Source organism: Cantharellus anzutake (genome assembly GCF_015039405.1).
Source record: "Cantharellus anzutake strain C23 chromosome Unknown EI90scaffold_51, whole genome shotgun sequence".
Classification (NCBI taxonomy): domain Eukaryota; kingdom Fungi; phylum Basidiomycota; class Agaricomycetes; order Cantharellales; family Hydnaceae; genus Cantharellus; species Cantharellus anzutake.
This window is the reverse complement of record NW_024067001.1, coordinates 359,394-382,327: the sequence shown is the minus strand read 5'-3', so window position 1 is coordinate 382,327 and position 22,934 is coordinate 359,394. Positions and strand designations below refer to the sequence as shown.

Below are 22,934 nucleotides of genomic sequence, written 5' to 3'. Positions count from 1 at the left end.
GCTGAAGCCCTCCGCCATGGAGACCTTCCTTCGTCTTGAACCTGGTCTCTGACAAGGTGTATCTCTGCTCAGGGGATAACAGTGACCATGTTTGTATCAATACTGCTCACCCACAAGCACTTCCTTGATGAAAAACTTAAATTGGAATTTGCAATATTGCGTCCATCTGCTCATGACACATCTGCAGAGGCAGTGGTTTTACATCATTTCGTTTTGGACAGTTCTGCATTGGTCTATAGTCAGGAAGCTCAAGATCTTATGGGAACAGAGAATGGCTTACATATGAGTGCACATAAGGGAAGCAGGCCAGTTAAGTAGGTTGAAGGAGCCATTCCAAGCCAAGTCCCCAGCCCTTTGGGGCCTCTGTTGCCGGTTATTGGATGTAAATGGAGCTCCAGGGTCGTGCAGGAGAGCAAAACCTATCCCAGTGCAATCCAATTTTGCCGATGATGGAGCCCAAGATGATGATGTATCTGCAGGTAAAGCCAGTAAAGCCACATCTGGAGAAAGGAATTATGCACTCCTCAATACAGTAAGCATTTGAACAATTTCCATGAGACAGTATGACTTACTGTGATACAGAAAGCAGCTGTAATTATATCAATTTTGCTCCACAGTTCCAACGAGCATTGCAATGCAATGCAAGCCAAAAATGCATTCTATCTTGCAGCGAGCTGGGCATCCAAATCGGTCCGAGAGTGGGCTGCACATGCAGGCCTTGCAGTCTCACCAAAGTCCACCGAAAACATTCAGAACTCATTAATGAGGACGCAGAAAATTATGAACTTGGAACTTGGACGTACCAGGGTACTCAATCTCACTTATGACAACTGTGATTTCAAATTTGGAGTCGGTCAGTCAACAGATCTCAATGAACACACCTTTGAGAGCATCACCACTGGCGTGTTCCTTGATCCCCCTAGTCAAGTGCTCCCAGAACACCTCAAGTATGCCGAGATGTTGTGGGATTGCCACCACAATAACCCAGATGCCACAAATCCCTATCCTCCCATGACTCCATCCAACATCATCCCAACATCAGCCGCTGTCCAGAACCTCATAAAACATTGTCAGTGGCATGTCAAATCAGTGCTTGTTGATGAATACTTCCCCGAAATGCACTCAAACCTCAGTCAACCACAGTCAACATTCAAACTGAGCCTGGAAAAAACAAAGTATTTAACTGCAAAAGCAATGTATGCAAAGGCATCAACAATCAATGGAAACATCGAAGCTCTCTTGTCACTGCTGGAACAAAGCAGCATCATGAACACAGTGACATATGAGAAGTACATTATATTTGTTCATGGTGATCTTGGAACATTGGAAAAAATTGAGACTATCTTGCAGTTGCGGTGCATCGAGGACCACATTTTGGAGTGGATGCACTATCTGCTGCCAATCCCTGGGCTTTTTCATGTTAGAATGGCATGCATTGATGCTATTAACAGGATACATGTGGTGGGACATGACTTATGCAATGATCCAAACAGCCTCTATAAAAAACTTGCCCATCTTTTCCCCAATGACATCGCAAAACTCAACAAAAGTGTCCCTCCCTTCTGTATTATGAATGACAGTATAATTGTCAGGGTTCAGCACCCTGCCCTAGGGTGCCCCAGACTCCCCAACCAATCCCTTCCTTCCATTCCTTCATTGTTGCCTTGTTGTTGCCTTTCTGTGTTGTGTATCCGCGCGCATGGGATAGCGTGGGAACTTTCTGAGCGAGCAGCTCACCCAGAATGTTCCCACGGGTCACAGCCACAGTTCTGGGCGAGCAACTCGCCCAGAACGTTCCCACGCTTACTGGGCACTGCCACCTGGATGTTCCCTCCGGGTCACACTACACAACTCTAGGAGCTGTATAGTTGTGGGCATGTGACCCATTCCTTTATATAGCAACCATGTGGGGAGATGAGACCTTTACCCTACTTCTCATCTCATGCCCTGCATAGTGTGAGGACAGGTTAGATGGGGGCTGAGGTCAGGGAGCCTCCGAGTCCGAGGCCGGGCCCTGACAATAATGTTCATTACAAGAAGCACAATCCTTGATGCTTGGACAGAGAACATTGGAGGAGACCTGCAGAATTACACAGAGAGTGTCAGGGCACAGCCCCTGACCCCACACACCCTCAGGTACCCTTCCCCCATTTTCTCCTATTTTTCCCCTCACTGTTCCACAACCCCACATGCAGGCAGACCCATGGGAACGTTCTGGGTGAGCAGCTCGCCCAGAATCTTCCCATGGGGGGGTGCCAATTATGGAAAGTCGGCAAAGAGCCGAAAACTGTATAGTTCCTGACTCCCATTTGTAGTGGCTTCACAGGAGGTTGAGAAGGTTACCCTTCTTCTCAACTCATTTCCTGTGAAGGCAAGTGTAACTGGCTTCTCCCTGAATGTGCAGCAACCCATTTCCTGTGAAGGCTGGGGCTAGCCCCCTCAGTGAGTTTGAGGATCTCGGATTGGGACTGGACACCCCAGCAACTAGGAGGATCTCCTTGGCCCTGTCACGGAACGAGGGCCAGACCCTGAGAGAGAGTAAACCAGATTGGGGGGACATTGAGAGAAGGGCAAAGATCATTGTGTCCGAGTATTTCAAAACAAACACAATCTCATCTGATCAAAGATGTAACAGGCAGCGCAATGAACGATGGATGAACCAGGTCCTATTCAACCACGATTCCATGTATTATTCTTGTTCATGCAATGAACCACAGAATGGCTGATATCATCATCAATGTCCTCTCATTCTGGGTGCCAGTGTTTCAGGCCTGTGGAAAATACAAATATGTGAAACACTTATCCAAGTTCTTATTTCAACTCAACCATCTTCCTGAACCATTAAAAGAGGCCATGATGAGGTGTTGGTTATGCTGTCCATCTGGAAAGGAGGGCACATTTCGAGCAGTTGACTGGCTTGTGGAACTTATGAACCTATATACAAAGGTGCGGCAAACATTAATAGCGATGACAGATTTTAACATCGAACCACAGGTGGTATACAGTGGCTTGGGATCTGGGAAAACGATTAACTACATGATTAGTCAATCATCAATAATCAATGCATACCACCAGTGCATTGAAGACATTGAGAGCGATTTTCACATACCAGAGAAAACACTCCATCATGCAGCTCCTGACATCCAATCGAGGTTGGATGGTTTAAGAAAGAGCCTTCATGAACTTTGGCCACATCAGTACAGAAGGCACCTTATGAGATAGTAGATTACTTTCAGAAGGGGTGTGCGCAGTTTGATAGGGGGATGATGTGGAACTTGGTCAATGTAGATGATGAAGAAAACAATGACGGACATACAATAGATGCTGCAGATCTGGCAGCATAAACTTCAGTGGCCCAATACTGATGTTGAAGCCAGTGCAGCATTTCCTTTGTCGTTGCATTTTGTTCCTGAGAGAATGAAAATGTAGTGCACCCTATTGATACACCAAGTATGCTGAAATACTCACATGTAGGGCCCATTCGCCCACATGCACCACAGGGTACAGAGCATGTTCGAGCTAGAGCAAGTTTGTTTGTTACTGGGTGAAAAATTACATAAAAACGTACCAGGAGGAATATGTTGTGCACAATGCTGAGTAAGTCCAAAGCATAGCATTCACGATTTACCCAATCCACGAGCTTATCAAAAACCCATGATGGAAAAGGGGGTAAATGCATGAGTCCGAATGCAGGCGGGGCTCAACTAGAGGGGGGTCCGAGGGCTCCGGTAGTGAACCGAAGCTTCTCAGGGAGCCCGGTTCTGCTGGATGGTACAAGAGGCTCTAAGCAGGACGCAGCCTCAGCGACTCGGAGGGAGCGCTGTGCCTCCGTTACATCTCAGTTAGTCCTTGTATTTCTTATGTCTGAGGTGTCTTGTAGAACGGGAGCGGGATTCACTCAGAGGGACTTTGGGTGGCATTTTAGTCGAGATTAGAACTGAGGAACTACAGGTTCTAATCTATGGGTATTTATAAAGGAGAATGGGGAGGACTTAGTCAAAGTCCGAAATGACAAATGGGAAAACACCGAAAGGTGCCGAATGATACCGAGAGGTACCGAAAGGTCCCGAACGATATCTTAACGGGGAACCGAGGTGTCGGGCCAAGGAGGGCGGAGTTGGAGGCCGGAAAATGAATGGAAGACAAATGGACAAAGGGGGTTAGCTGACTGAATGAAAGGAAGAAGGTAGTCATGCTAAGAATAGAAGGTGACTAATAAGTGATAACGTGAGGGAGATTACCGAAGGATGTGGGTAGCTCCGAAAGCGGAGTTGCATATCCGAAGGATGTTAGGTGACTCAAATAAATGAAATGGGTGGAGGAGAGGTTTAAGGGCATGTCACGGGATGTCGGAGGTCCGTTGGGATATCGGAGCAAATCCGGGGTCTCCGAATGTTCCGACTTGGGACCGAGCTTCCGGGATGGGAGTGGCCAAGGATTGGTGTGCCGCAACCAGACCGGAGCTGAGACAGTCAGGAGGGAAGGTGACTTGGGGAGTGGGGAGGCATGGTGTAGGGGATGGTGAAGTTGTTAGGAAGGTGTGGTGTGGTGGGAGTGCGCAGGGTCGGGATTCCGGGATATGACAGAGCTGAATGAACTTTTTGCGACATGTTAACTTGTTCCCATGCACAAGATAGATGATGTCATCGATGACATCATCAGAGAGGACAAGCCAGTCTCCCACCCACATATCGTCACAGCGGTCAGGGTAAGTGCGGGCAAATTCTTCCTTTCTCCACTCATAAAGCGCTTTGTCAAGAGCAGCTGACCTTGCCTCATCCTTCTCATATTTCGACTTGGGTCTGACCTGCTGTGGGTTCCATTTACTGGACGGTGGTTCAACTATGGCATCAAACATCCCTGACGTGTATCCAGGAGTATGTAGGTCGCAACAAGTTGTTGGTTTGCGCAGATCACACCGTTTGCAACAGGTGCATGGCATTTCTAGCAGGTGGATCAGGGCGGATCAGGTGGAAAGGTAATTCAAACTCACTTGTCTGGTTATTCCCGAAATACAAATCAAGTACTAACCTACAACAACCTCTTCTAGGGTCACCCTTGGGCAGTAGGTCTGCATTGATAAATGCATCAAGACCTGGGTCAATATTCTTGTGGCCTGCCGGTGCCTTCTTTGGCCTCATTATTCTCGTTTTTTCCATAAGGATGCACAGTTGCCACCATCTCCAAGGCCTAACAGCGTCTCAGCAGACTGCAACTCTCCCACCACCTCACCACCCATGATCCCATCAATGTTGTGAGTTGTCATATAGTCTTTGGGATCTGGTACTCAAGTGTAAGTCTACACAACAAACATCATTGTCATGGGAAAGACTCACCGACAACCCCATCTGAGGACTCTAACCAATCACTATCAAATTCCTCCATTGCGTTAGAGACCTCATCAAAAGCGATATCTGGGAACTCATCCCATATTTCACCCTCTGATGAATTGGACACATCCAAATCGCAATCCCCCTCATGAACTGTATCCAGCTGATCAATGTCACTTGATGGCCAAACATCTTCTCACAGCGCCAGTGTAGGATCTGCTTGATGAAGATCAAGCAGATAGTCATTAAATTCCTCGTTTGAAGGGGGTACTTCGTGGGCATCTGCAACGTTGGTAAGAGACTGCTGCAGTCCCCCTATTCGCTTCCTTGGCTGCTCATTGGTACTTGTGGTTTTCTGAGTAGGGGGTTTGCACTTCTTCCATTCAGTGGCCTTCTTTGCCCTCTGTTCTTGCTTGCGACAGGTTTCCTCAAAGTAATCCCATGGTGCAAGAAGGATCACAATGCCTGTTGTGTCTGGATCCCTTGCTGCACGACCAAAGCGCTGAGCAAGTGTACTCAGATTATTGGGTGGGCCAAATTGAACCAGTCTTGTGATATTTGGTAGGTCGAAACCCTTTGTTTTAAACTCACTAGTGAGTTTGAAATCATCATGTGCGAAGCATCACACTTACCAAACCCAAGGTTTCTGTTGCAGTAATTCCGATAAGTTCTCCATTTCTGGATGTTTCTACTGCTTTCTGTTTGTGTTTATCTGACATTCCTGAATGTACCCAAATTATTCTCCTCTTCAATGATCCTTCCACTCGAGACCGCAGGTAAGTAGCGCACCGTTCCGCATTGTTTTGAGAGTTGCAGTAAATGGATAATGGCTCTGGTATAGGGTCGGATTCTTTGAGTCCCAATGGTACAAGGAATGCCAAATCTTTGCAAGATTGTCTACTGTATTCCATCGGCCATACACAGTAATGTAGGTTCGGATGGTCATTCGAGCAGTGGATCCACTTTGTGTAAGTCCCACCCTCCTTATTATGATATGGATCCATATTAATTGTAGAAAGTACTTTGCTGCAAGTACATGTGTCGAGGGTTGCAGATGTAAGATACCATTGGCATCAGCATTGAAGGTGCGCATATACTGAGCGAAGGTCTTGATACTTAGAATGGAAGGATAACCATTGTGTAATGCAGTGTGTCTCATCAATGATGATTCGGTTGATTTGGGAAACAAATTTTGTCTTCCACCAAAGTAGCTCATGAGTTCACTGGTCAGCAAATCTGATCCAAGGATAACATATTTATATTTGATTTCTGCTATCTCCTGCATAGAAATTAGCCTATCGGTGTGTGTGGAGTAAGAGAAACATACATTTATTACTTCTTTACTGATGGTTTCAGCTTCCAAAGTCATTGCACTCAAACCTGACTTGACAGCACTCTTGCGGTTTTGGTGAGCCAGTTTTTTTAGAGGGATGATAATGAAGGTAACACAGATTGTTCATAGAGTGCCAGAAGGAAAAATGTATATGTTTTTCCAGTACCAGTTGCTGCAGTAGCGACGAGATTATGTTTGGGAAATCAAAGAAGATGTTCCACAATTTCAGCTTGGAACCAGCAGGCACATCTTGACCACATTTTTTCACTCAGGGCCCTGATCTGCTCAGCTGTAGGCATAGGCTTTATTGTGGTGGAGGTGTCAGGGACAGCTCTGAAAGCGGCGAGGTCCCGGTGCGAGGGACTCAATGGGACAGATGTCGGCTATGCGTAGCGGCGGTCCCGTTGCGGGGTGAGCGTCCCCAACCACTTAGTCTGAAGTGGGAAGTTGTATTATCATTAAAAGGGGAAGCTACAGTACTTACCTGAAGTGGGAAGTTGAGAAGAAGGCTGCTTCTTCTGTTCCCACCCCAGTGTCAGGGCACACCCCACCTGACCCTGCGCCGCGCCACCCTACTCCGCTTCCCCGCTATCACCCTTTGTCTCTTCTTTCCCCTTTCCTTCTTTCTTTCTATTTCCTTCTATGGTCGACCTCCCTTCTTCTATGTATTACTAACACACCTAACCCCGCTCCCCCGATCGCCGCACCCGCCGCACGCATTCCCGCTCACAGAGCGGCACACCTCCGGGATCTCCCACAGAGATACCCAGGGGAGCGCGGCTGTGTGCGGGGATGATGTGGCTCCTCCCACGTGACCCTGACCGCATGTATATAATAGCACCTGGGGTGGGAACAGAAGAAGCAGCCTTCTTCTCAACTTCCCACTTCAGACTAAGTGGTCGGGGACGCTCACCCCGCAACGGGACCGTCGCTACGCATAGCCGACACCTGTCCCATCAAGTCCCTCGCGCCGGGACCTCGCCGCTTTCGGAGCTGTCCCTGACACCCAGGTGCTAGTATATACATGCAGCTGAGGTCACGTGGGAGGAGCCACGTCATCCCCGCACACAGCCGCACTCCCCTGGGTGTCTCCGTGGGAGATCCCGGAGGTGTGCCGCTCTGTGAGCGGGAATGTGCGCGGCAGGCGCCACAATCGGGGGAGTGGGGTTAAGTGTGTAGTAATACATAGAGAAGGGGAAGTCGACCATGGAACGGAAATAGAAAGAAAGAAGGAAAAGGGGAAAGGAGAAACAGGGAGTGATAGCGGGGGAGCGGAGTAGGGCAGTGCGGCGTGGGGTCAGGTGTGTGCCCTGACATCACCCCCCCCCTTAAGCCGCTTCGCCTCGAAGCGGCTGGGCGGTTCTCTCTTTCTCTCCCTGGGGTGTGTGGGTGCGTCTGGTGGAACTCCTCGACTAGGTCTGAGGCATGGGTTAGGTCGTCGCGCGTGAGCCATTGGTTTTCTGAGTGTGGCCAGCCTGTATACTTTACCAGGTACCGGAGTTTTCGGCGCAGCCACTTAGAGTCTAGGATTTTCTCTACTTCGTACTCCTCTTCTCCATCCACAAGGTCTGGGCCTGGGAGGGGGTCGGCGGGGCGTTCCGCAATCTCGTCCGGGCGGTGCGGTCTGATGTTTGTTACCGATACGACTGGGTGGATCCCTCTTTGTCGGGCGGTGAGCCGGAGTTTGACAGTGGTGGGGGAGACGACTTTAATAATCGTGAAGGGACCAGTCCATTTATGGTCCAGCTTCTTGGTTGGGCGGTCTGTCGTGTAATTCTGGGTGCTGAGCCAGACCTGGTCGCCTTCTTGGTACGTAGGGGCCGCCTTGCGGTTCCGGTCGTAGTAGCGGGCCATCTCGTCCGCCACGTGCTCTAGCGCCGCCTTCGCCTCTTCTTGCATCTTCATCATCCTCAATGAGAAGGCATCAGCGGCTTCTACTTCGGATGTGCGTGTGGGCTCTGTCCCCATCCTAGGGTGTTGGCCAGTGTCGAGCTCGAAAGGGGTTCAGTGGGTGGAGGAGTGGATGTGGTTGTTATAGGCGAACTCCGCTAGCAGGAGCCAGTCCGCCCAGTCGTCCAGGTCCATGACTTGGTTTTGCGGGTCAGCGCGTGGAGGGGGCGGGCTGTCTCGGAAAAGTCTTTGATGAACTGGCGATAGAAGTTGACGAACCCCAAGAAGGACTGTACTTCCTTGACCTTGGTTGGGGTTGGCCAGTCAAGGACACTGCGGACTTTCACGGGGTCCATCGCGACACTTCCCTCAGAGATGATGAGGCCAAGGTACTCGATCCACTTCCGCTCGAACTTGCACTTTTCCGGCTTCAAGAAGAGCCTCCGCTTCCGCAACGTCTCCAGGACTTCTTGGACAACCTTCCGGTGTTCTTCCAGGGTGGCAGTGAAGATCAAGATGTCATCCATGTAGCAGATGATGACCTCCCGGTCGATGAAGTCTCGGAGGATGTTGTTCATCATTGTCTGGAACGTCGCCGGGGAGTTACACAAGCTGAAGAACATGACAGTAGGCTCGAATAATCCCCGATTGGTTGAAAACGCTGCCTTCCACTCATCGCCGTCTTTGATGCGGACGTTGTTAAATCCCCAGCGCAGGTCCAGCGCTGAGAAGTACTTAGCGTTTTGGAGGCATGCGAGGACGTCCGAAATGAGTGGGAGGGGGTATGAGTTTTTGACCGTGATCTCATTGAGCTTTCGGTAGTCCTGGACTAGGCGCAAAGATCCATCCTTCTTCTTGACAAAGAAGACTGGGGCTCCCATCGGGGATTTGGATGCCCGTATGCGCCCGTTGTCAGGGACAGCTCCGAAAGCGGCGAGGTCCCGGCACGAGGGACTCGATGGGACAAGTGTCGGCTATGCATAGCGGCGGTCCTGTCGCGGGGTGAGCGTCCCCGACCACTTAGGCTGAAGTGGGAAGTTGAGATTATCATTAAAAGGGAAAAGCTACAGTACTTACCTGAAGTGGGAAGTTGAGAAGAAGGCTGCTTCTTCTGTTCCCACCCCAGGCACTATTATATACATGCGGCCAGGGTCACGTGGAGGAAGCCACGTCATCTCCGCACACAGCCGCACCTCCCTGGGTGTCTCCACGGGAGATCCCGGAGGTGGCCGCTCAGTAGGCGGGAGTGTGCATGGCGCGTTGTAGGAGAAATAACGGCCACACTATGGAAACCCATTATGGAAATATGCCAGATAAATCACAAAACCTCATACGACAAGTAGATATGAGAACATAGAAGGACCTGAATTTTAACGAATTTTACGAATTTTTATGAATTATTATGACTACACACAATAAATCGAAAGAAAGAAAAATAGCAAAAATACTTCAAGCTTACCATCAACGAGACGGAATTCTCGGGGGAATTTATAGCAAATACTAAACCAAGAATTAGGACAATCGACCAAGATTTGACTATAAAAACAATCAGAGAACCTCCATGGAAACTACTTTCCCATGTCCGCACACGTAGCCAAGGATGGAAGTACCACGGAACAAAGATTCCTCAGGAACTAATGCAAAATTCAAAGTCGTGTTTATAATAGGAAATATAGATGTCCACCAAACGGACCCAATGAGAGTAATTACAGGGGAAACTACTCATAAACAACGGAGATATGACTAAAACTCCTGCAAAAACGAGGACAATGCCTAAAAGGGAAGCGCGAAGATCAACCAGTAACGACCGAGACAAGCTTGATAGCCCATTAGAAAGGAAGGGATCCAATCTTAATCCTCCCAAATTTTCATAATAAAAGGATCATGCGTTAATGAGATATCCAATAACGGGAATAGTGACATCAAAAGTCCGAGCTTAGGGAAAAGACGATGTTTGCGTAGGATCCATAATTAAAACATACAACGAAATTTACACGGAAATTATTAAAAATGGGGAACTATAGTTATGCAAATTTTCAGCCCAAACAGTCCAGCCGTTGTGAAGTTATACCCATGACGGGAATATAGAAATCCGCATCATGTGTAATGACACGTGAGGGTGGCGATGTGCAGGGAACCGGCCGTCGGAACCGAGATCCACACTTCAGCAGATCGCGAAGACCAATTTCCGTCCAAATAAGGAAGAGCCCAGTCAAAACAAAGCACAGAAAGTGCAAAACAACCTTAAATCATGAGGGAAAAATCTGAAATAAATCACAGAAGCCCATATGAAAGAAATAAACACCCACGCATATCATAAATCCCGAACAATTAAACGGAAACGGCGCCCGCATATGAACGACTATGGGAATGATGCATGTGATTACCGAATGTGCGCGCGAACTTTTGCTAACTCAACGAATACCAGGAAATAGGACACAACCTTGGTACCATTGGAAAGGTGGGAATAAATGAAAATTTATGATACCAAGAACGTGAGAAAACATCCAGAAATGAATGAGATATAGGGACATGAAGTTAGAAACCTGAAAACGCGTGGGAAAACAGCTTCAAGAGGTCCAGAGTCCTAAATAAAATACATAAAAATATGATATCTTCAAGGACGACCTACTATAACAACCAACAATACATATGGAGGATTAGGATGTGATAATACAAAAGGGAATCAGGGAATATGAACGAAATTCACGAAAACCACTAAACTACGACGGACCATGGCGGGAATTTTAGGGAACGATATTCTAATGAGGTGGAGAGCTATAACACATTCGTTTGAGTAATTCTTGACTACTAGCAACTTTTTCTTTCAGTTTTAAACCTGAATAATTCACTCATTTACCATTTCAGTCTCATTTTAACTAAATGTCACTAAATAAAAATGGAATAAATCAGCTGAAGGTCTCAGCACAGCTGTATGCATAGTAATCCGAAGTTTGAATTCAGAATCATCGAGTCATAGCAAATTTAATGGTATATATAGGGAATTTAAAATAGGTAACTGCGGCAAATGCAGCGCAGCCAAGTTCCAATTAACCATTAAAATAGCTTAGGTGAGGGAGGACAATAAGAATTCTAGGCGCAGTCTGACCGCAGTAGAACCGCAGTTCAGCGCAGCAAAAGTGCGGTGGAACTATAGCATGAAAATTTCATTTTTATTCAGTTTGAGAAAAATACACTGTAAATAAATCCTGTAAATAGAAGGTAGAGCGTGAAAAAGGAAGGCGACCCAAGGAGTATAAAAGGGAGACCCTTTCTGCGACTTTTCGCCCCCCTTAGAGAAGTAAGAAAATAGAGTATTATTTTTTTTAAGTATTTCTGGTTGTCACTCCAGTGTGAAAAAGTGATATACAGTTAAGATTGCCACTGTAGTAAAAGGCAGCAATTAAGGAGAGAAATATTAAGTAGATATTTCAACAGGAGAGCTGGTTAACACTCCAGATTTCAAAGTGTAAACACAAAACAGTTATTTTGCTACTGTTAAAACAAGCAATAAAATAAGACAAAAATAAAACAAACTCAAGGGACACTCCAGACAGAATCCAAATTCATTAACTGAATAGAATCTTTGAAACTTCACCAAGTAGAAGATTAAATTCAAGTTTAAATCCAAATTAAACAACGCTACACAGAATTACACCTAGACAAATTAATAAATTTCAATAAAGAAACAGCTCCGCAGGGCTCGGTTTATCTGTAAGTCAATTCTCAGGAACTTTAAAACTAACCCATAAAAATAGAATTAGCCAAAACACTCGGATTGGTACTATATTTACAATAAATAACACTAGTACACTTCCCCATCCTAACTAAAGAACCAGGGAACAGCTTGGTGGTGGTCTCGTTTGAACCTCCCAACTGACCTTCCTTCGTTCTCTCCTTCAGCATGCGGCAATCAGGGGGGCAGGGTCAGGTATCTAGTAGTACATGGAGAAAGGGAAATCGACTGTAGAATAGAAATAGAAATAGAAATAGAAAGAAGGGGGAAAATGGGGGAGGGGAGACAAGGAGTGATAGCAGGGTAGTGCGGTACGGCATGGGGTGCGGCGTGGGGTCAGGCGGATGTGCCCTGACACCTGTTCCACAGGTTTTCATGCAGGAACTCGTCCAGCTCCTTCTGCTCTGGTCATGACAGGGGGAAGGTCCTCCCTCTCGGGAGTTTGGCATCCGGCGCCAGGTCTATCGCGTGGTCCCAGGGCTTCCGGGGGGGCAGCTGGTCGAAGGCCCCTTTCGAGAACACGTCCCGGAAGTCCTGGTACTGTTCTGGGACTAGCACCTCAAACGGCACGGGTTCTACTTCTGGTCCGCAGGCTTCCTGGGCCATCCGCTGAGATGGCGTCGTGGTTGCTCTCAGTTCGTGTCCCCACCCTGGAGGGATGATGGCAGTGTAAATCCTGTCCCCAGGTTCCACTGTGGGGTCTGAGTTGGCATGTTCTCACGCCGACCGGCAGGAGGATGGGCAGCGGGACATACTGACCCTTTGCTGCGTCCAGTCTACCTCTGGGTTGTGGTGCAGCAGCCACGAGTGTCCGATGATGAGGGACTGTCGCCCGAGGTTTGCGACAGCGAAGCAGGCCCGCTCCATGTGCCGTCCAAACGTCAGGAGTGCCTCTAGTTCCTCGGTTATGGCCCCATTCTCATTTGGGGTGCCATCGACATTGCGGACGGGGATGGGTTGGGGGAGCGGGATCGTCTCAAGCTGGTGCTTTCTGACGAACTCGGGGCTTACGAAGTTCCCGGTGGCCCCCGAGTCTAGGAGGGCAGACGCAGAGACAGTGGCGAGGGAGGTTAGGGTAGTCAGCTTTACAGCTAGGTTGAGGGATCTGGGGGGTTGTTTGGACAGTACGTAGATAGTGGGTGGCGGGACCGCTACTTTGGGCGCCACGCTTGGTGTTTCTCTGTCCTTACTGTTCGAGGACGCGGTTTTCCTCTTTTTCTTGGCAATGACTCGGTGGAATTTGGATGTCGGCGCCGGTTTAGGCGCGTCACGGTATCTACACGAGCTAGTACTATTGCCTACAGGCGGCCGGGGCGCGTCCCTCACCGGTCGCCTTCCTGAAAATCCTCTTGGGCTTCTACCTCTTGCCCTTCTCCTCCATCTGTCTCTGTCCCTGGTTCGTCCACCAATTGCCTCCTCAGCCCCTCCATGAGTGCCCTGAGGTCCTCTGGGTGCATCCACCTGGCTCGGCGGGTTTTTGGCTGTGGGCAGTCCCGCGCGATGTGCCCCGGTGCGTTGCAATTGTAGCAAAGGCCACCTCGTCTTTGGTCTATCCTCGAGCGGTCGAGGTCCATAGGTTGCGGCCCTCCTCCCGCCACAGGGTGCGGTGCAGGAGGCGGCGGTGCGGCGGCAGGTTGGGGGCGCGGCAGTGCAGGGGCTGGACGGGCTTGTGGGAGGGTGGCAGGGAGTGGGGATCTCCCAGGTGGAAGCTGGGGCCTGGCTGGGGGGAAGCGGGGTTGGGTTGCCTGGAAGCATCGCCACTGGTTGTCAAGGAGGGTGGCCTCACGTTTCCACTCGGCCCAGGTAGTCAGCATGGGGCGGAGGCGGTAGATGCTTTCTCGGAGTCGGGAGTTGATTGCCTGTTCAAAGCGGTCTACTAGCCCTACATCTCCTAGCCGCGAGGCGGGGCTGAGGATCTCAAACTCTTGGATGACCTTGTCCACAGAGTCGGTGCCTTGTCGCAGGGTGGCCAGCTTCTGCCTGGCCGTGGCTTCGCGGTTCGGGTCTTGGAACATGGTGTCGAGTTCTGTGTTGAACTCGTCCATGGTAAGCCCGGGGGAGCCCGTCATCAGCAGCACGATGGTACGCTGCGTTGCCCATGCTCCCGCAGTCCCTCCTTTCATGTAGGACAGGACAAAGAGGATCTGGGAGAGGGCATCGGGAAACTCCGCTGCCTGAACGTGGAAGTAGATGCCACATTCAGCCTTGAAGCGGTCAAGGTCTTCGGTTGCTCCAGAGAAGGGGGTGGGGGGGCAACTTTAGGCGGTTTGGGTCTGGGCGCGGGTGTGGGTGGTGGTGCAGGTGCGGGCGCTGCTGGGGGTTGGTTCTGGATTTGGCTCTCTACAATAGCTTGGAGCTCTTGGAATTGGGACAGCAGCTCGTCATACTGCTCTTCGGTCACCATAGCAGGGGAGATGGGGGAGGTGGGGGAAATGAGGTTAAAGCCTTCTTCTGCTGTCAGGGACAGCTCCGAAAGCGGCGAGGTCCCGGCACGAGGGACTTGATGGGACAGATGTCGGCTATGCGTAGCGGCAGTCCCGTTGCGGGGTGAGCGTCCCTGACCACTTAGTCTGAAGTGGGAAGTTGAGAAGAAGGCTGCTTCTTCTGTTCCCACCCCAGGTGCTATTATATACATGCGGCTGAGGTCACGTGGGAGGAGCCACGTCATCCCTGCTGAAGGAGAGAACGAAGGAAGGTCAGTTGGGAGGTTCAAACGAGACCACCACCAAGCTGTTCCCTGGTTCTTTAGTTAGGATGGGGAAGTGTACTAGTGTTATTTATTGTAAATAAAGTACCAATCCGAGTGTTTTGGCTAATTCTATTTTTATGGGTTAGTTTTAAAGTTCCTGGGAATTGACTTACAGATAAACCGAGCCCTGCGGAGCTGTTTCTTTATTGAAATTTATTAATTTGTCTAGGTGTAATTCTGTGTAGCATTGTTTAATTTGGATTTAAACTTGAATTTAATCTTCTACTTGGTGAAGTTTCAAAGATTCTATTCAGTTAATGAATTTGGATGGTGTCTGGAGTGTCCCTTGAGTTCGTTTTATTTTTGTCTTTATTTTATCGCTTGTTTTAACAGTAGCAAAATAACTGTTTTGTGTTTACACTTTGAAATCTGGAGTGTTAACCAGCTCTCCTGTTGAAATATCTACTTAATATTTCTCTCCTTAATTGCTGCCTTTTACTACAGTGGCAATCTTAACTGTATATCACTTTTTCACACTGGAGTGACAACCAGAAATGCTTGAGAAAAATAATACTCTTGTATCTCATTCATTTCTGGATGTTTTCTCACGTTCTTAGTATCATAAATTTTCATTTATTCCCACCTTTCCAATGGTACTAATATTGTGTCCTATTTCCTGGTATTCGTTGAGTTAGCAAAGATTTGCGCGCACATTCGGTAATCACATGCATCGTTCGTATGCGGGAGCCGTTTTCGTTTATTTGTTCGGGATTTATGATATGCGCGGGTGTTTATTTCTTTCATATGGGCTTCTGTGATTTATTTCAGATTTTTCCCTCATGATCTAAGGTTGTTTTGCACTTTCCATGCTTTGTTTTGACCGGGCTCTTCCTTATTTGGACGGAAATTGGTCTTCGCGATCTGCCGAAGTGCGGATCTCAGTTCCGACAGCCGGTTCCCTGCGCATCGCCACCCTCACATGTCATTACACATGATGCGGATTCCTATATTCCCGTCATGGGTATAACTTCACAACGGCTGGACCGTTTGGGCTGAGAATTTGCATAACTATAGTTTCCTATTTTTCATAATTTCCGTGTAAATTTCGTTGTATGTTTTAATTATGGATCCTACGCAATCATCGTCTTGTCCCTGAGCTCGGACTTTTGATGTCGCTATTCCCGTTATTGGATTTCTCATTAACGCATGATCCTTTTATTATGAAAATTTGGGAGGATTAAGAGTAGATCCTTTCCTTTCTAATGGGCTATCAAGCTTGTCTCGGTCGTTACTAGTTAATCTTCGCGCTTGCTTTTTAGACATTGTCCTCGTTTTGCAGGAGTTTTAGTCATATCTCCGTCGTTTATGGGTAGTTTCCCCTGTAATTACTCTCATTGGTTCCGTTTGGGTGACATCTACATTTCCTATTATAAACACGACTTTGACTTTTGCATTAGTTCCTGAGGAACCTTTGTTCCGTGGTACTTCCATCCTTGCTACGTGTGCGGACGTGGGAAAGTAGTTTCCATGGAGGTTCTCTGATTATTTTTATAGTCAAATCTTGGTCGATTGTCCTAATTCTTGGTTTAATATTTGCTATAAATTCCCCCGAGAATTCCGTCTCGTTGATGGTAAGCTTGAAGTATTTTTGTTATTTTTCTTTCTTTCGATTTATCGTGTATAGTCATAATAATTCGTAAAAATTCGTAAAATTCGTTAAAATTCAGGTCCTTCTATGTTCTCATATCTACTTGTCGTATGAGGTTTTGTGATTTATCTGGCATATTTCCATAATGGGTTTCCATAGTGTGGCTGTTATTTCTCCTACACCACACACAGCCGCACTCCCCTGGGTGTCTCCGTGGGAGATCCCGGAGGTGTGCCGCTCTGTGAGCGGGAATGCGCGCGGCGGGCGCGGCGATCGGGGGAGTGGGGTTAAGTGTGTAGTAATACATAGAGAAGGGGAAGTCGACCATGGAACAGAAATAGAAAGAAAGAAGGAAAAGGGGAAAGGAGAAACAGGGAGTGATAGCGGGGGAGCGGAGTAGGGCGGCGCGGTGTGGGGTCAGGTGTGTGCCCTGACAGGAGGGCTCAGATGAGATGGACATGGAAGGTTCAGATGGGATAGGATCAAGTGAAGCAGAGGTGGACATGGAGGGTGGAGATGTTGGCGTTGGATGCCTAATTGGGCCACAGATTAGCGTGGGAAAATTTGGGACAGAAAGTGCTGTAGCACAGCCATCTACAATTTGCCCCAGTCAGAGGAGCGAAGTGTTGCACGCAAGTTTCGGAGTAGGTGATCGGCTATGTTTAACTCCATACCATGTGATCTGTTGTATTGAGTACAGAATGTGACTTCAATCGGAAGCAGGTCTAGTGTGAGAACATTTATTTACATTAGGGGGGCTCATGGTTGAATAAATTTGCCTAAACTGGATCTCAAGTGAACCTAAAGTGACAAAAGTGCATCAAAACTAGATCTAAAGTCACCACTTTAGGTCCTTCTCGACTTGGGGCTCACGAGCCCCAATTTGCCTAAAGTCACCCATCTAAACTCGGCTTTAAAACTGAGTAAGTCTGCGTTAACACTAACTGTACAGTTTGCTACTTAGATCACCTGTCCATTCCCTTCACCATGCTGCTGCAGCTGCTCAACATGGATATTGTTGTCACTGTTGTCATCAGTGTCCAAACTAGAACTCAAGAGTGGATCCTTAATTTTAGACATTGGTGTTGTTGATGTTGACATGCATGTTGTCATATCCGTGCATACCAGATCCCGAACCGACTCCCGGACCTCCATCTTCACCACCTCTGGAGTCCTACCCTACCACCGTCCATTCCGATATTCACCTTTGGTCCTGACACCACACCTGACACCACACCTCCCCTCATCCCTCATGACACCTCCACCCTTCCATCCTTCTCCTACCCTATCTCCATTCGCTCTGATACTCATCTCGGACTGAACATCGCTCCTCCCACTCCTCCTCTTCCTCCTCACGACACCTCCACCCTTCCGTCACCCTCCTACCCTTCTCCTGTCTGTTCCGATATTCACCTTTGGACCTGACACCTTTCCTCTCCTCCACTCCTCTCACTCTCACTCTCTCCTCTCTCTTCCCTCTGGCCCTCTTCCACCAACCCTCTGCCAAGTTACGACCTGAAATGCCCCCTAGAGACTTCCTGCTCACCGCCTATGAAATTAAGGACCAAATGGCCAAACAGCAATGGCACAGTGCTCCACTTGAGTTGCTGAGGCCAAGGTCCTCCTTGCTAAGTCTCTGGTTCCCCTCTGGAATTGTCCGCCCTCACCCAGTTCTAACACATGTATTCACAGAGCATGCTGGAGGGCCGCATGTTGTCATGGCAGATGCGACACAAGGACGAAGGGGGAGGGGGCAGCTTCAGCCAAAGCATCAGAGGCACTAGTTTCACATTCACTGTTTCCTTTGTTGTCATTAGCCCAATGGATTGTACATTACACCTATATAAACAACATCACACTCTAGCTCAACTTCACGCTCCCATTCACCCAAGTCTTCATCAAAGAACCAGTTCAAAGGCTTGACTCAGTCAGGATGGCAATTGATTCTATGTAACATGTCCAACGTAAATATGCTCTGAGGTTGTTCCTCCAACAGAGCACACCGTGTGTATGAGGAGCTGGCAGTCAGAAGTAGATGGCATTCAGATGTATAGTGATTGCATGACACAGAATGGAACGGACTTATGAGATCCAGGCCAGGCTAGTCAGCCAATTAACCCACCCTATCAAGGGGTGCTTTTTACGCTTCAAATAGGGCCTAAACGGCCTATTTCAATGTGGACGTCCTGGGACGTCCTGGTGATGCGGCTTGTTGCCAAAAATGGACTGTGGGAAAATATGAGGATGTCCTGATAACTATGTGCCCCGCGATGTTGTACATACGGCTATTTACATAAATAGTAGACAGGAAAATGGAAAAGATAAAGGGAATTAGGGCCGAGGTGGGGGAATGGCCAATGTTTCTCAATGATTTCGAGCATTATACTCTGCCATGGTGCTTTCAAGGGGATTTTTAATGCTTATAAAGATTTTGGAGATTTTACAAGCCATTGTAGATAACCATATCCGGTATGCACCTACTATGGGTAGCTTGAGAGGCTGGCATCTCTGTCAAATCTCCACCGATTTGGAAAATCCATCGCTTACAAGTACATACAAGCTCTGGCTAACATTCTGTAAGGAAATGTATAACCTTATAGCTAGGTATCAGAATGAAGAACACACATGTTATGTCGCATGTAAGCATATATATTACCACATTCAAGTTCTAACATGTGTTGTCATGAATATTCACTGAACATGGATTGCGTGGGAAAAGGGAAAAAGTCGACATTCAGAGTCTCTCAGGAGCCTTAAAAATATGGAAAAATATCCTGAGTGCCCGTGGAGAATATTCTTCCCATAGTACCAAGTTTGAGAGAAATCGATGACATCTTTGTCAATATATTTGCAAGTTATGCCGATTGATGGCAACACAATGAATAAAGTTGACGATCTTCACAACGGCTGAACAAAATCTCTCCGCTACAGACTAGTTCGACTCATTTTGATAACAGCTTTTCAGTGATACAAAATATGTGTAAATCGACGAAGAAATGGGGGAGAAATGGAGGAAATACTGCTGGAGCAGCCTGATATGAAAGAAGGTCGACGCGAAACCAAACCGTCGCTTTCCATGCCTTTTTTTGAGCCACACTAACTTCTCCTCTCCTCCAGCTTTCCAACAAGCTCAATTTTATTCAAATTGGCCCTGTGGTTCTTGAGGTACCACCATTGACAGGTGCTGTCAAGTCCACGTGAGATTCAGCATGGTGTTGAATCAGAATCTCTACTAATATTTGTCCATTAAGCACGAAAATTGGCATGGTAGGATATCTAATTGTGCTCTATCGATCGAGCATAAGAACGTTGGGTATAAGTGGAGACCGTCAAGTAAGAAGTTGAAAGTTATGCTGTGCATGAGAATCCTGCTTAGGAACTGAAAATGGTTTCAGAAAAATAGAAAAAAAAAATTAGAAAGAGCGAGTAATGTGGGTCTTAAATGGAGGTGCGAATGGAGGCAATACTGGGCCTGTGCGCTGTGTGGCTACAGTGTAAAATCCATAAAAATAGTTATTTTGTGGTGTATGAACCTTTCCCTGTAGAAACAAACAGAAATAATATGCTATGGTAGCTTCAAGAACATTCCAATTGGGTTTAAGAAATGGAAAACACTAATAAAAGAAATTGAAAAAGACAGAAGTGGCCTGGAAACCCAAACTTGTGTTGAAAGCCTCAACCGCTCCCCATAACCGTTCTAACTTTACACCATTCAACTATAATAAACCTTAGCTTTCCAACGCAGTTGGTCTCATTCCAAATGGTGGAGAAATGAGCAAGATAGTATGGGAGGAGCGGGGAATACATTGTGCATTTCCCCTATCTCACTGAATAGTAGTCCAAATGTCCTGAAAGTTTGTGCACTACAATACATGTCCTCAAAGTAAACTTGACATATTTTCTCGTATTTTTTTGACATCTGAGAGGCACTGAACTTTGACCTTGCATGTCATTTCCCACGCATGCCACTCCCGTGCGGTGTTGAGTGAACCGAGAATCACACATTTCTCCATCAGTTCTCAACCATTTGCCATCGGGTTTTTTGCGATGAATTCCTCTCAATCGCCTCTTTATTTCGTATTATTACTCGAACCCATGATTCTGCGTGCACACAGCTCCAGAAGTGGATTGTGAATTAAGGACATCGTTACTTGAACATTTGAATTGAAAGTGAATTGTCAGGACATCTCAGGACGTCCTAGGATGTTCCCATACAAAAGAGGCCTCTAGGCCCTCTTCAAACGTCCTGAGAACCCCCCTCTATAGGTCTAGATATCGGTTGTCCAAGGTGATCCAGGCCCAAGCTACTTTGGACACACTTTAGAACCGCTCTAACTGTGAGCACCCTTGAAGTGACCCTAAACTCGCTCTAAACTGAGGCCCTACTTGAGGTGGAATTTAGAACCACTTCAGAACCCAGTTTAGCTCCACTTTAATCAACTGTGAGGCCCCCTATTGCGTAAAAAAGCTATTATTTTGCGCGTCCACGGAGCTCCTCTGACTGGGTACAAGTCGGAAGGGTCTTGCACTCCACTTCATTATTCCATCTGGATCCCGAACGTTTTTGGAGAAATGGGCCTTGAGGTCAATCTTTAGCTGAACAGGTGTCACCAATTTCTCATGGTAACTTAACCATTCGGCTAACAAACCCGCAACATATGCAGCTGACATCGTAGTGCTAGTCTCAGTCTGCCACTCACCCGCGCCGCTGATCGAAGGAACGACAGCGGTGCCTTTGGCAAAAGCGATAACCGTAGGTCCCCAGTTGGAGAACGATGCAACCCGAGGCGGAGTACAGTCTTCGATAGCGCCAACGGCGATAGGGTTAGCAGCGGAAGCAGGACTGACTTTCTCGTCTACGTTCTTGCTGCCTCCCCCTGCAGGGACTACAATGGGCAAACCCCTCTTGACGGCATCATTGACGGCCATATTAAGAATGGAATCGAAGTCGGAGATGAAGGTTAATATAAAGATGGAATGGGATTCAGTGGATTCAAATCGTTCGACAGCGAGCTCGATGCCTCGCATTACGTCGGTCGTCGCTGCTTCCCTTGAATTGGAAACCTTGATCGAATAAATGGTGGGCCAGGTCGTCACGCCATAAATGTTCCCCGCTGCTCTCCCGGCCACCATTGTGCCATGACCGTTGAGATCTACCAAGGGGTTACCGCGAGGATCAACGGCCTGCACACACAAGCAGATATGGGTGAACATGTATGACAGTGCATAAAGAGATACGCACAGCACCTCCAACTACACGGGTCGACCCGTCCGCCTCCATAAAGGAGAAGTGGAAAGGGGCGAGACCGGCCGCTCCCACAATAAGCTCCACTGGCTTCCTATCGGCGCGTCCTCCGAGTTCGCCTGGGTCATCCCTTATTTCGGCTGGGACATCGTTGAACTCTGTCACAAGCCCCTCATTCACTTCATGGAGGCCATCGCAAATGGAAACTATGGCGTCAGCTTCGACATATTCAACTTCGGGGCAACTGAAAATTCGAGAAAGGGATGCTCCAGTTACATGTGCAGAGTAGCCATTCAGCACTACGATAGTTAGCCTATCTTCGAGGCGAAATTCCCTAATATCAACTTACTTTTATACCGGTGATTGATTGAAAATTCTGACCCAGGGCTCCGGGCGGATATCCGAGTGATACCTTCGATATGATGTTCCATATCTTCACCAGATTTCAGCACACTAAGCAATGAGTCAGCCAGTATTATGCTATGCCGTGTGTTAGACATACACAATGTACGAGTCGGGCTTTACTGGACCCTTCAGCTTGGTACGAACAGAAGCAGCAAGGGCCATTGTGATAGTGGAAACGAATACAGCAATGGGAATGACCATGGTTGAGAACTTCATTGGCCAACAGGTGAGAGCACAAGGAAGACTGAGAGGACGTCTGAAGAGCCATATATATAGTGTATCAGCACAATGTGAAACCCGGTTTTTGCCTTGGTCCGCGCAACGCGCGACTGTTGATCCCGGGAATAACCGGCGACCGCCGCCTGAAGTGGCCGAACATGCCACTCTTTTCGCCTTGCAGGCCTGGTCACCATCAACATTGCCATCAGCTAAGACCTCACCTGAGTCCTCCCGCAGTTGTTGTTATATTTTTCAATCAAACTGTGAACTCAAAACTAGGGCTCCTACCAGATCGGATTGATCCGCAGATTGATCAGGCTAATCAGCCAGGGTCCGAACCATACCAGTCGGAGAACACCTACTACTCATGACCCAATGAGCATAATGGTATGTGGGGATTGCTGGTCAACCAACCTTCTTAGATAATGTTCAACCATCT

At 47.8% G+C, this 22,934-nt stretch overlaps 5 protein-coding genes across 5 annotated transcripts; 3 read left to right on the top strand and 2 right to left on the bottom strand.

Moving 5' to 3' along the window:
• Window positions 1–582: 582 nt before the first annotated feature.
• EI90DRAFT_2861716 (uncharacterized protein) lies at window positions 583–987 on the top strand (the record flags this gene model as incomplete). Its single annotated transcript, XM_039053805.1, has 1 exon — window positions 583–987. A coding segment is annotated over one exon (405 nt), but the record flags the coding sequence as incomplete, so codon positions are not given.
• Window positions 988–1,194: 207 nt separating this feature from the next.
• On the top strand, window positions 1,195–1,434 carry EI90DRAFT_2862234 (uncharacterized protein; the record flags this gene model as incomplete). The annotated part of the gene is made up of 1 exon (XM_039053812.1): window positions 1,195–1,434. A coding segment is annotated over one exon (240 nt), but the record flags the coding sequence as incomplete, so codon positions are not given.
• Window positions 1,435–2,856: 1,422 nt separating this feature from the next.
• EI90DRAFT_2931897 (uncharacterized protein) lies at window positions 2,857–3,222 on the top strand (the record flags this gene model as incomplete). Its single annotated transcript, XM_039055060.1, has 2 exons — window positions 2,857–2,946; window positions 2,995–3,222. The coding sequence occupies 2 exons, from the start codon at window positions 2,857–2,859 to the stop codon at window positions 3,220–3,222; spliced, it is 318 nt and encodes a 105-aa protein (XP_038912367.1).
• Window positions 3,223–5,712: 2,490 nt separating this feature from the next.
• Window positions 5,713–6,301, bottom strand: EI90DRAFT_2861916 (P-loop containing nucleoside triphosphate hydrolase protein; the record flags this gene model as incomplete). The annotated part of the gene is made up of 2 exons (XM_039053808.1): window positions 5,713–5,904; window positions 5,963–6,301. Coding segments are annotated over 2 exons (531 nt in total), but the record flags the coding sequence as incomplete, so codon positions are not given.
• A 14,475-nt stretch (window positions 6,302–20,776) lies between these two features.
• EI90DRAFT_3156933 (uncharacterized protein) lies at window positions 20,777–22,584 on the bottom strand. Its single transcript, XM_039066081.1, has 4 exons — window positions 22,374–22,584; window positions 22,221–22,324; window positions 21,869–22,170; window positions 20,777–21,810 (listed from the first exon to the last, which is right to left on the bottom strand). Exons 1-4 carry the CDS (start codon window positions 22,490–22,492, stop codon window positions 21,079–21,081), a joined length of 1,257 nt encoding a protein of 418 aa, XP_038912365.1. The 5' UTR covers window positions 22,493–22,584; the 3' UTR covers window positions 20,777–21,078.
• Between the last annotated feature and the right edge of the window lie 350 nt (window positions 22,585–22,934).

Coding starts and splice junctions, on each gene's coding strand:
- EI90DRAFT_3156933 (XM_039066081.1), bottom strand. CDS start 22,492: ATGAAGTTCTCAACCATGGTCATTCCCATTGCTGTATTCGTTTCCACT. Junction 22,171..22,220: donor AATCAATCACCGGTATAAAA/GTAAGTTGATAT, acceptor TAACTATCGTAG/TGCTGAATGGCTACTCTGCA. Junction 21,811..21,868: donor CCCGTGTAGTTGGAGGTGCT/GTGCGTATCTCT, acceptor TTGTGTGTGCAG/GCCGTTGATCCTCGCGGTAA.